Here is a 13,215-nt window from a genome sequence, read left to right on the forward strand (position 1 = left end):
GCTAGTTTAGAGATGAGGAAAGCTATTCCACACTCATTCTTTCCATTCAGTCCAAGATCCAGGTATGAGTCCCTTATATCTGAAACATTTGGGGGGCAGATGTGTTTCAGAATTCAGAATATTTTTGGTTTTAAAAAAGCAATAAGAACATATTCTACATGTTTCACTATACACCCAATAAGATGTGTAGTAGTCAAAACATATTTGGTCAAACACATTATTTCTGTGGTAAAACATATGAAGACTCATTTGGAGATGGATAAATAAAGATCAAAAATAGCCCTATAATATTTCAGGTCAGAATTTGACACAAACAACCACCACCCAACCTTTTACTTCTTAGAACTTCCGGATTTTGGAATTATAAATAAGAGAGTAGTGACCTGTACTCTCTGATTTGGAGATGAAGAATCCCCAAATCATCTCTGTCTTTTAGCGTGGAAACATAGGTGAGAAAAGTGAATAAAATGATGTAATATAAATGGGTTAAGTCTGAAAGTGAATTAACATCTATGTGAATTACTAATAGTGCTTAAAAATAATTTAGCTCCTTGAGAAAAGGACATGTCATGTATGTGTTCCAAAAAATTTCTAATATTTTTGAAGTTTTAAAAGATATATTTCTCAGACGGCATTAATTAGCATGTTTGATTTTTTTCTCCCCAACAATTCCAGTCAATAGGTAGGACAGGTGTAAATATTCTTATTATTTCACAGATAAAAAAGCTAATGTTCAGAAATATTAATTGAATTGACTCACCGTGTTTAGCTAGTATAGAAGGAACCAGGACTCTAAATCTCAGCCTCTAAGTTAGGGTATTTCCTCCCTATAAACAGGAATACAAGTACTCAAATTTGCCAGTGGTTTGATTTTCTAGATAAAGAAACATGAAGAAAATGATTCATAGCACAACTGAAAGTGTTAGTTACCAAGTATAAAAGAGGAAATTGGAAAATGACATTTTGTTTGGTAATGAATACAGGAATAAGAGGAAACCTCAACTATAGTATGTATATCTTTGCAGAAACATGCTAAGGGACAAGATTTGCTTAAGCGAGTGTGTGAGCACCTCAATCTTTTGGAAGAAGACTACTTTGGGCTAGCCATTTGGGATAATGAAACTTCCAAGGTGAGGAGATTGCTTGTAATGTAAGAAGCTGACAAAAAACTGGTTTTAATTCTTATGTTCTTTAATTCTTTAATTCTACTATTTAGGAATATACTTATGTCTGCCTCTCTAAGACACAGTGTACCTAAAGTTATTCTTGCCTGTTCCTAGATCTCAGATTTTCCCTCTAGAATGAACATTTTAAAGAAAAGATCACTGTTGGTATGTTCTTTCATCACTGAGAGAATGTATCTACTGTATATTTTTAAAAGATAGGGAAAGTACGGAGCTATGATGTCTCGATTAGCAAGTGGGTACCAATAACTTTATGTATTATGCAGTTAGTATTGTATCTAATATGTAGGAGGTTCATGTAAATATTTGTTGAATGGATGGTTCTATCAATATTATAATTATAGGAGCAACATTATAAAAGAGAATATAAAGCAACATTATAAAAGAGAATATAAAGTACCAATATTATTGAAACAGTCATACAATGAATCTAACATTTTCTCCAGCCTAAAAGGAAACCAGTAGTTAAATTTGAAGGAAGTCACAATGGGATTTATAGATGATGTGATACAGAATTGTACACCTGAAATCTATGTAATTTTACTAACAATTGTCACCCCAATAAATTTAAAAAAAAATTCAAAAAAATAAATTTGAAGGAAGTGAAAGAAAGTGTGAGAACATGGAGAAGGGAGGAAAGGTTAAAAGTCAGGTATTTACTTCAGAAAAGTTGAATTATTTCCTGGGCCAATTAACTGAAAATTACAGCTATTTAGCTTAAAATCAAATGATGAAAACTTTAGTCCAGTTTAACAAGTATTTGCAGGTGCTATACAAGATGATTTGGATACAGCTATGAATAAGGTAGGCATGGTCCCTGCCCTCCGGAGCTTACAGTTTAGAGTGATGAGTGTCATACAAAAGGAAGTACAAGATGTCATGGGAGGGTGTGGCCGGGGAAGTCTTTTCTGGGAAGGCAACGCCTAAGTTGAGACCTCGAGGATAAAGTGGGCAAGTGAAGTGGAGAGAGAATGGCCTGGAGTCGAGAAAGTGGCATTGGAGGAACTAAGAGCCATCTAGCCTGGCTAAATGTAGGGAGTGAGGAATAGAGTAATAGATGAATCTGAAGAGCCACACGGGGGCCAGGTCATGGAGAGAGTCTTGAATATATTGTATTCAAGCCATTTTAGTTGGTTCTTTTTCCAAGACAATTTATATTTATTAAGAGAAGTTGAGAGTCAGCTGCCTCTAATGACTGCACTCTATAAATTGGGTTATTTGAGTTAGATAATGCAAACTAGAGGACATGGAATTACCCTTTGCCTAAATAAAATCTATTTGTAGAATATAGTATCAGTAGTTACCTAGTAGTTTGCAACAGTTTGTTTCATCTGTGAATGACTGTTGACTCAAACAGAAGGTCTACCTGCACTAGGTTAATATTGTTCTTTAAGGACTTAATTTTTACTTTGTCTCCTTAAAGGTACAAGCCAACTTGTACTGAAGCCTTTAATTTCCATTAATAAGGAAAGATTGAAGGTAATTAAAAAACAAAACAGTATACCCAAAACTACAGTAAAACACTTACTGCAGCTGTGAGCTAGAAAATTCTCCCAGGAATCACGGAAAGTGCTCTGAAAAGTATTTTATGTTATTTTAAGCTCAGAGAGATAAAATTGAATGTTTTTATATTGGGGGTGGGGGAACCCAAGGTTGATGTGAGAATAATTGAGAATGTTTGAATTTGGCGTATAATAAAGTAACTGTGTACTTACTTTACTATCATTTTTCTATGAACCAAGCATACTTAAATTTCTAGAAACTGGCTCATCTAAAGACATTCAGCAAGGGAAGTTCCACTTGCAGTTTGAGCTTCTAGGGCCCACATCGGTACAAAAACTTTCATTCGCATTGAGAAACTTTTCATCTTGGTTGATGCCATCTGTACTCTGACCTGTCAGCAAATGTTATTTCCTTTTTAGTGCTTCTCACTATCTTATTTATTTTTTAATAAGGAATATTAAATTGCTTTATTTATATTAATTTATATATTAATGTATAAAGTGATCTTGAAAGTGCCTAATATAAAAGTTGAATAGCAGTAAAACCTGGCTGTGTAATAAAGGGCATTATTATCCCTCTTAGGTAAAATGTTTCTGAAAAAGAAAAGTTGATGTCTTTACATCGTAATCTAGCTTTAACTTCCCTGGTAGTTTATAAGAACCCTTTCTCAGGAAGTCAACCGGCCAGTGAATCCTGGGAAACATAGGGCTTGTATTCAGGACTTCTGGCAGGTCTGTAGTATGGGCCGGGTTCTTGCAGGATATCCAGTAGGAACATGGTCAAGGACAATGGGCTGTTCTGCATTTTCTGCTTCTAAATTCATCTCTCAGAAATAGGTCAAAACAGAATTTTTTCTTTGGGTTAAAATGGAGGTCTTTAGCTGATCCAAGAAGTAGGGCATAGAAGGGAATGGAAGAATTTCATTAGCACATGGCCCAAGCAAATCTTATACAAAAATGAATCTGGAGAAGACTGCCTTAGCATTGTTAGGTTAAAGGGCCAATTCAGTAGCAAAAGCCATCTTGATGATGGCTTCCTTCCTATGCTGTCCCGTGAGTCATACTTCTCCAGTCTGGATGGGCTGCTCTTTTCTGCCTTGTACATAGCTGTCTCTGGTGTTTCTCATCACCATCATCGTGGGGATTTGCTTTGCTTCTTTCTTGTGATGTTTCTCTTGCTTCCTTTATCCTAGCTTTTCATTGTGTTTTGATACAGTGCTCCTTCTGAGAAATGGTACATAAGATGTATCTTTTTCAGATATTGCATGACTGAAAAATGTCTTTATTCTACCCGCACATTTGGTTGTTAGTTTGGTTGGGTATAGAATTATAGGCTTGAAATTACTTGCCTTCATTTTGAAGGCATTACTCCATTGCCTTCTAGCTTCCAATGTTGCTGTTGAGAAGTCCAAACCCATTCTGAGTTTTGATCCTTTGTATGACATTCCCTCTTTCCCACCCTTTGTAGAATTAAGCTAGTAGAATCTTTTTTCTTCTCTCTCCTCCCTTCCTCCGTCCCTCTATCCTTTTCTCCCTCTCCCTTTCTTTCTCCCTCTCCCTCATCATCTCTCTCTCTCTCTGTCTGTCTTTAAGGTTCTGAGATTCACAGAGATGTATCATGTTGTGGGTCAATTGTCACCCACTGTTCTGGGTCCACACTTTAAAAACATTAGATTTGTGTGTTATAATCTCGAAGTGCATTCTGGAGCAGCCTTCAGGTTGAATAATCTACCTGACCTTTTCTCAGGTAGGGATACTGGAGAACAGCATACCTTTTACTTAAAATTGATGTCTCTAGTCAGATGATCTGATTTCATTTTAGTTACCATTCCCTCTATATCTACTGTGAGTAAGCCAGATTTCCAGATACTTTCACTAAAAGTATGTAGCTATAAAATGATTAAATCTGTAAAGCAATTAATCTTTGTTAGTCATTTAAATTTTCTGTCATTCTGAAAGGCTACTAGAGCTATAAAGGCTCTTGAGGCTCATCCCCCTCATTTTAGAGATGAGAAAACTGTGGCATATAAAGACAGAGTGGCTTCCTTCAAGCTACACAGCCAATTCATTCCTGAAATTCCTTGCCTGCTGTTCCTTCTTAAGTGATTTTCTTCTGTTGCTTTTTATCCCTTTTTCCTTGATTTTTACATTTTATCTTTGGTTTTTGTTTCCTACCGACAGAATTAGTTACTGATACTGTGGGGAAGATGTGAACCATAATACAAGGAGAGATAAATATGTTACCCTCTTTACATTCCCAGTCTCTGGTGTCTTCTTTTGTGTGTGTGTGTGAAGATTTGTCCTTTGTATATGTGACTTCTTAAGAGCTCTGGATCTGTGTGTTTTCTTTGTAGAGAATTGGGTACTTTTATCAGGGAGGAAAGTTAATTGAATTGACTTTTTCCTTGCATGGAATGGCTTGCTTGTTCTCTTTCCCTACTGACTGCAAGATAATAGGCCTGTTGCCAAACTGAGTCTGGCAAGAAAAGAGGAAAAGCAGTCAGAAGCGAACTTCTATAGCCCTGTGAGAGATTTATTACCATTATGAATCAAAGTTATGAGTTAAGAAGTTGCTTCCTACATTTTATTCCTGCTTAGAATTAATTCTTTATGAATGAATCCAGGATTTTTCCCTTGAGGAAAAGTCACCCACATTAATTCTTACCCCTCTCTAAGCAAAACAAAACAAAACAAAAACTTGAGCTCTTCTGGTAAACAATATGAATTATAAATTAGGGGTTCATTCAATTTAGTAGTAAGTGGCCTTCTTTCTTCTTTCTTCCATTTTCTGTGTCGATGAATTTTCTCACCTTAGGAGTCACATAATAGACTCTGGAAAGATAGCCAAGAGTTTCTTTCGTTCACTTTACAAAGGCAAAGAGCAAACATCAGTGGAATGAATGTTAAATCACGGGTGTGAGGAATTTAGTGTATGGTTATCTAAAAGGATGGGTTATTTTCCATTGATTCATGATTGGCTTTGAAGGCAAGTCCCAGTCTTTATTGTCTGGTAAATTAGAAAAACTAAAATGAATTTTGTAAACATACTTGCAGAGTAGGGATGCTTTTTTGGGATCTTGCCTTTTGCTAGGAAGATTTGGGTTGACATCACTAGTGGACTTAAATGTGGTTTTTTAAAACACATAAGGCGTGAGACCTAGAATTACCTGCACAATAATTTCTATAAACATATCTTGCAGCAGTGATTTGAAGTCAACAAACCAACTACAGCATAAACAATGGTTATTTCTTGAGTTAAGGAAGACAGACTTGTAGAACCTAGAGATAAATCTTTTATCTCAAAAGACAAGGATTTGTATAAATCACTGATGTGTATGTATGGGGTTTGGGGACCTCCAGGTAAGAGTAGCTGATGGCCAAGTCAGCATAGTCTTTCTTAGAACTTTATGATGAAAGGTTATAATTGCTACAAAAGATAGGAAAAGGTACTATTTACTTTAGCTCCTGAAATGCCATCATCTTAGTTCAAACTTTGCTGTCCTGGTTTATTTCAGTAGCATTTTTCATTTGTTCATTCATTCATTCATCAAACGTTTATTGAGTAGATAGCGTCTGCCTTGTGCTGGGCAGAGCTATAAAAGACATAATCTCTTTCCTCAGGGAACTCCCAGACTGGCTAGGAGACATCAGTAAGATAGGTACCAACATAGACAGTGTTTTCTGCAGAGGTAACACATGATCTGAATTATAGGGCAGAATCAGGAATCTTCCAAATGAAGAAATGTGGACAGTGAAAGGAAGAACATATGGGAAGGTGTCTTGAAATAGGACAGGACATGCGAGACCTGTAATTATTCAGTTGAATGAATGGAGATCTATATCAGGATATTGCTGCTCTTCATCTCTATATTATTTGGAAACTTTTTGTTCCTCCCTTTTTTCCGTCTCCCCCCACTCCAGTTCAAGCCATTGTTTCTCAGTCTAGTTGTGTAGGACACAGCTCCCTGACCCATGCTGGTGTTATGAGCCTTGCACTCCCCCCGGCTGAGGCAGTCGGTCGGCGGTCATAGGTCAGCGGCTCAGAGCAGCACACAGCAGCTCTCGCTGATCTCTGGCTGCTCACCGCAGCCCAGTTCCAGGGAGAGCTGTTGTTCACAACCTCAGCTGTAGAGGGCGCAGCTCATGTGGGAATCAAACCAGCGATAGGAGCACAGCGCTCTAACCACCTGAGCCGCCGGCCCGGCCCCTTTTGGAACTTTTTTAAGCTCAAAAAGGAATGCAGTTCTTCTTAACGCACAAACTTAAATTATGTTTAAAATGTTAACTTATTTAACTCATGAGTTATTGGCAAGATGGACACTTGAAAGGGAATCCTTGCAAATGAAAATATTCAAATAGAAACTAGGTTATCCAGAAATTTTAGGGGGAGTCTTAAAATCCCTAGTAAAATGTAGTTCTATAATTTTTGTCTTCTCAATATTTTGCTGTTTTATAAATTAATTCCTGCCTTTTCCCTTAACCTTTTCTTTCTCCTTTCCTCACAACTGTTCTCCTTAAGACATTAGTTTAGGGGCGGCCGGTTGGCTCCATTGGTTAGAGTGCTGTGCTCATAGGGTCACCAGTTGGATTCCCACATGGGCCAGTGAGCTGCGCCCTCCACAACTAGATTGAAAACGACGACTTGACTTGGAGCTGATAGGTCCTGGAAAAACACACTGTCCCCAATATTCCCCAATTTTTTAAAAAAAGGTAGTTTATATATAATTATCTCTATTCCCTCACTGCCTATTAGTATACAGTAAACATAATACAGGAAAGTGTGTAAATCACGCTTGTATAGCTCAAAGAATTTTTATGAAGTGAGCACATCTGTGTATACACCCTCAAGACCAAAAAATGAACATTACCAGGACTCGCGAATCCCCTTTTGGGCCCCCTCCTAGTCACTGCCTCCAACTCCTAACAATCATTACTCCTACGCCAGGCCCTGTCAAACGTAACAGATGTCTTCCTGACATCTATCTCCATCAGTTAGTTTCGCCTATTTTTAAACTTTACATAAATGAAATCATACCTATTTTCTTAGGTCTGGCTTTTATGTTCTTCAGTATCATGTTTTTGAGATTCATCCTGTTGTTGTGAGTAGCAGCAATTCATTCTCATTGCTGTGTAATAAGTAGTTTGACTAAACCACACTTTATTTATGCATTCTACTGTTGATGGACATTTAGCTTATTTAGTTTGGGGCTTTTATGAATGCTGCTGCTAGGAACATTCTTGTACATGTCTTTTATTGCATATCTTGGTATATGCATTTCTGTATTCCTGCACGTGGAATTGCTGGGTTGTAGAGAATGCATATATGTTCAGCTTTAGTAGATACTACCCGTTTTCCATGGGGTATGGACAGTCCCACCAGCACTGAGGGAGAGTTCCTGCTGTACCACAGGCTCACCTTCACTTGGTATAACTCATTGTGTTTTGATTTCTACCCTTAGCACTCTACTGACCTTGCCAAGAGAAATCTGGCAATTTTTCATCCTCATGTTACTTGTTCATTTTGCAGTGTTGAGGATCTTGACTATCCATCCTTGAACCTTCCTATTCTTTTGCTTCTGTGATACCAGTCTCTCCTGTTTTTTTCCTACCACCACTTTGTTCACCTCTTCACAGTTCACTTCTCAGCTTATTGTCCTCACTCCCTCCCTTAAATGCAGGTGTTCCTCACGGGTCTATTTTTAGTTTCTTTTTATTCTACTGTATGCTCTCTGGGTGACTTTTATCTATTTTCATGGTTTCATCTACCACCTATATGGAGAAAGTACCCAAATTTATATCTCTGGTCCCAGTCTCTCTTCTGAGTGCCAGACCTACTTATCCAGCTATCGATCGAAATGTTCCACTTATATTTCCAAAGATACTTTAAATGTGTATTTACATAAATATACCATGATTTATTTATTCTACTGTTGATGGACATTTGGGTTGTTTCCAGCTCTTTGCTATCTTTTTTCTTCTTCATGAAAATTTATTTCTTTTCCTGTATTTCCTATTTCAGTAAATAGTGCCACATCCGCCCAGTTGTCCAAGCCAGCACCTTGGGAATTATCTTTCACCGTTACACCTTACCCATTGTCAGTCACAGATCTTGACTATTGTAGCCGCTAAGTATCTTTCTTCTCTGTCCCATACACTTTATCCCATCAAACTCTTTTGATTATCAATATCAGTATAATTTATTTAGTGCTAGCTATGTGCTTTTTAAATTTAGTTTCAGGTGTACAAAACAACATCACTATGTGTTTATTAGACATTTACATACCTCACAAAGTGATAACCCCAATAAGTCTATTACTCATCTTACACTGTACATAGTTATTACAATTTTATTGACTATATTCCCTATGCTGTACTTTTATCCCTGTGACTTTTTTTTTATAGTTGACATTCAATATTATTTTATATTAGTTTCAGGTATACAGTGTATTGATTAGACATTTATATAATTTGTGAAGTGATTCCCCCTGATGTCTAGTACCCATCTGACATTATACATAGTTTTTACAATATTATTGACTATATTCCCCACGCTGTACTTTACATCCCTGTGACTATTTTGTAACTACCAATTTGTACTTCTTAATCCCTTCACCTTTTTCACCCAGCGCCCTAACCCGTCTCCCATCTAGTAACAATCAGTTTGTTCTCTATGAGTCTGTTTCTGTTTTGTGTGTTCATTTTTTCTGTGTTTTAGACTCCCCATATAAGTGAGATTATATGGTATTTGTCTTTCTCTGTCTGACTTATTTCACTTAGCATAATACCCGCTAGGTCCATCCATGTTCTCGCAAATGTGCTTTTTTATATATAAAATAACTTAATCCACAATAACTGTGAGGAAGGTAGTTTTATCCCAATTTTAATTATGAGAAAATTGACACTCAGAAAGATTGTCTTATATAAGTTTATTCAGCTAGTAAATGGTGGAGAGGTTGAGGCAGGATTAGAACTCAAGACAGTCTGACTTCAAAACCAGTACCCATAACTGTTATTCTCTTCTGGACCACAATTATAATTCTCAACAACCACCTCTTATTTGGTCTCCCTGTCTATAGTGATGCTTCCTCAAATTCATGTCACTATTTTAAATCCTTCAATAGCTCCCCCTTGCCTAGAACTTAATAAAGGCCAAGTTTATTAGCGTGAAATACTATGCCCTCCATGATCTGGCCCTCACTGTTCTTTTCCCTTTTACATCTCTCCTCCTTACCTCTGGTCTCCAGGTATGTTGAACTACGTGCAGCAACTCAGATGTATCACATTCTCTCATACCCTGTGCCTTTCTAATTACTTCCTCTTCTTTTTGGCTAACTCTTATTTATCCTTCAAGCCTTGATTTAGATCGCCCAAACATTCTTTTGAAAAACATGTCCTGACTGCCTCTTATCCCCAATCCATGTTGGTGCGCCTCCTCTGTGCTCTGTCATAGCTCTATCACACGTTTTTAGTACGGTAACTATCACACCTAGAACAAACAGATTGTTCACTCTTCACCTCTTCCATTAGACTGACAGCTCCTGAAGACAAGTGCTATTTTTAAATCCTTTTTTGTAACTATGGTGCCTAGCACATGGAGGCATTCCTCAAATATTTGTTGGCTAAATAAAATGCTGTGAATTGAATAATTTAAATTGAGCAGAAAAGTACCTATTCTTGTGCACATTGATTTTTATTATTTTGTACACACTGTTTTATATTTTGATTTGGAAGTCTAGATACTGAAGGAGTAATAATGTGTTGTATAGGGTAGCTATACTTGGAGTCCCAGGTGATTGACACAAATCTGGGTTTGCCCCCTGTATGTCAGATTGGTGGAGGAGGGAGTGGGGAGGGGTTGGGGGGAGGCGTTGGGGGGTTCCTGGGGTGCTGGCAATGTTATATGTTCACTTTGAGAATGTATTCATCTCTATGCTTATGTTTTATGTATTTCGCTATGTATCTTATGTCAATAAGATACATTTCCCAAGGAGCCTGTGAAAGATGTTAATGGTGAGGCCCCTTTTCAAGTTGTCATTGTTCTGTGTGGCCCACCACGGGGTGAGGAGTTCTGCCACAGCCGTGTGCAGACTCTAAGTGGGGATGTGGGGATAGAGAACAGCGAAGGGAGGGATTAGTGTGGGCAAGAGTCGTCAGGGAAAACAAAATAGTCATTCATTCAGGAAACATGAACTGAGCACGAACCAGGTACAAAATGCTGTGCTGACATAGAAAAGTTGAACAAGACCAGAGGTCAGAGTTGGAGGGAAAAATAAGATCTGAGCGATGTCAATAATCTCTCCTAGTCTTTTTAGTATAGTTAAAATAATGAGTGCTTATTTAGAATTTCTTATTTACTAAGGGCTTTACATATATTCATTTATTTAATTTTCACAATAATTCTATGAGATAGGCACCGCAACTAACATCTCATTTTATAGATGAGGAAACTGAGGTAGAGAGATGCTAGGAAATAGTGGAGCTAGGATTCAAGCCCAGCCGTCTGGCTCCCTATTTCTCTGCTCAAAATTACTGTGCTCTGTGGAATCAATGTAAATAATATTGGAAATGTAGGTTGACTCAGAGGCACTATTTGAAGATAGTCCGAAATCCTGCTTCTGGTACTCTCTTGTTTACGTTTTGGGGCTCTGTGTGAATGCCTTTTCTTCTTTTTACAGACATGGCTGGACTCTGCCAAAGAAATAAAAAAGCAGGTTCGTGGTAAGTGAATATTGCCTTTTTATAGTTCTTTCTTTTAGTAGGTCAGAGGACTTCCAACCATTTTCTGGCTGTGAGTCACTTTAGAATCTTGACTCTAGCAGATGGCTTTGAAATTGAGATAAAACCTTCCCCTGGTAGGTGGAGATTCCATAATAGAAAGATACAACAGTGGTGGACACTATTGAGATGTAGGTCAGATCTTGATTTTTTTTTTTTTTTTTTTACAACTAGGCAAAGTTGGGAAAGATAGGAACAGTTGAGAGAAACAGAAGGTGGAAAAGAACAAAGATGAGAAGAGAAAAAGGATATGGAAGTCAGTTCTCAAAAGGGTAGTGATTGAAACTATAGTAGCCTTCCATTTTAGGAGTATGCTGCCTGATTCTGTTCCTTTTAAATTGTTCTGGGCAATTACGTTCTAACCTTCTCCATGTTTTCCTCTCTAGTTTGTTTTGTCCCTTTTTAACAGTCTTCTTCCAAATTGAAGTATAAGAATGGAAGAGTGAGAATTCCTTGTCAATGACCCTTTTGACATTGTGGCTTTCTCCTAGCTTTAAACCCTCTAGAATATATTACTGCTGCATACCCTGCTCCAACTAGCGTCCAGGGATAAATATTTCTAGGTCAAAAAGTGTGTTAGGTTGGTGCAAAAGTAATTGCAGTTTAAAAGGTTAAAAATAATTGCAAAACCCGCAATTAATTTTGCACCAACCTAGTAGATTAGTATTTTCTAGCCCCGGACCCAATGAGCTAGCTAAAGTGGTAGAGACTCTCCCACCAGCCCCATTTGTGACTAGATGTACTTTTAGTTTAGTTTGTTTTGAGGAAACTTCTACCATGTTTCCCCAAAAATAAGACCTAGCCGGACAATCAGCTCTAATGCATCTTTTGGAGCAAAAATTAATGTAAGACCCGGTCTGATATTATATTATGTAAGACCCGGTCTTGTATTTTATTATATAAGACCGGGTCTTATATTAATTTGTGCTCCAAAAGAAGCGTTAGAGCTGATGGTCAGCTAGGTCTTATTTTCGAGGAAACATGGTAGGAACTGCAATAGATGTTATTTATCATGGTTAATCAGTTTTAACTATCACCTGAAAACAAATTTTATTTTTCATTTATTTCTTAAAAGAAAACACTTTTATTATGGTGAAATGTTTCCTTTAGACACTTTTTTGTAATTTATATTTCTTAAGACAGAAAGAACAAAATGTTTGGACTGGCAACTCTCATTATTTGCTCCCTGCCCATAAATTCTTGTTTTAAAATGCAAGTCAGCAAAAAAACACTCAGAATATTTGAGACATGACAAGAAACATGTAACTCCTAGCGCCTGTCAGTGAAAGTACTTTTCGTTTTTTAAATTTTTATTGGGGAATATTGGGGAACAGTGTGCTTCTCCAGGGCCCATCAGCTCCAAGTCATCCTTCAATCTAGTTGTGGAGGGCGCAGCTCAGCTCCAAGTCCAGTTCCCACTTTCAGTCTTTAGTTGCAGGGGGCACTGCCAACCATCCCATACAAGAAATGAACTGGCAGGCAACCTTTTTGTGGAGAGCTCACGCTCTAACCAACTGGGCCATCCAGCTGCCCCATCCAGCTGCCCCTCCGAAAGCTCAGGGGCAGCTTGTTGTCTTCAGTCTAGTTGCGGAGGACGTCCTGCAGCTCACTGGTCCATGTGGGAATCCAACCGACAACCCTGTTGTTCAGCGCTCACGCTCTAACCAATTGAGCCACCTGGCTGCCCAAAAGTACTTTTAATATTCAGTATTACTCAGGAAAAAATTATTTGGGAACAAAATTAAAAATAGAGT

At 37.7% G+C, this 13,215-nt stretch overlaps 1 protein-coding gene across 27 annotated transcripts in view; it reads left to right on the forward strand.

Moving 5' to 3' along the window:
- The window catches only part of EPB41 (erythrocyte membrane protein band 4.1), a 168,095-nt gene that overhangs the window by 77,449 nt on the left and 77,431 nt on the right, over nucleotides 1–13,215 (forward strand). For all 27 annotated transcript variants that reach the window (XM_088790787.1, XM_088790794.1, XM_088790795.1 and 24 more), the window contains 2 exons: nucleotides 1,026–1,130; nucleotides 11,362–11,404. In XM_088790787.1, coding sequence (XP_088646913.1) covers nucleotides 1,026–1,130; nucleotides 11,362–11,404 — 148 coding nt within the window. The remainder of the gene's footprint in view (nucleotides 1–1,025; nucleotides 1,131–11,361; nucleotides 11,405–13,215) is intronic.

Source organism: Rhinolophus sinicus, chromosome 14 (genome assembly GCF_057876585.1).
Source record: "Rhinolophus sinicus isolate RSI-liver-muscle chromosome 14, RSI-T2T, whole genome shotgun sequence".
Classification (NCBI taxonomy): Eukaryota; Metazoa; Chordata; class Mammalia; order Chiroptera; family Rhinolophidae; genus Rhinolophus; species Rhinolophus sinicus.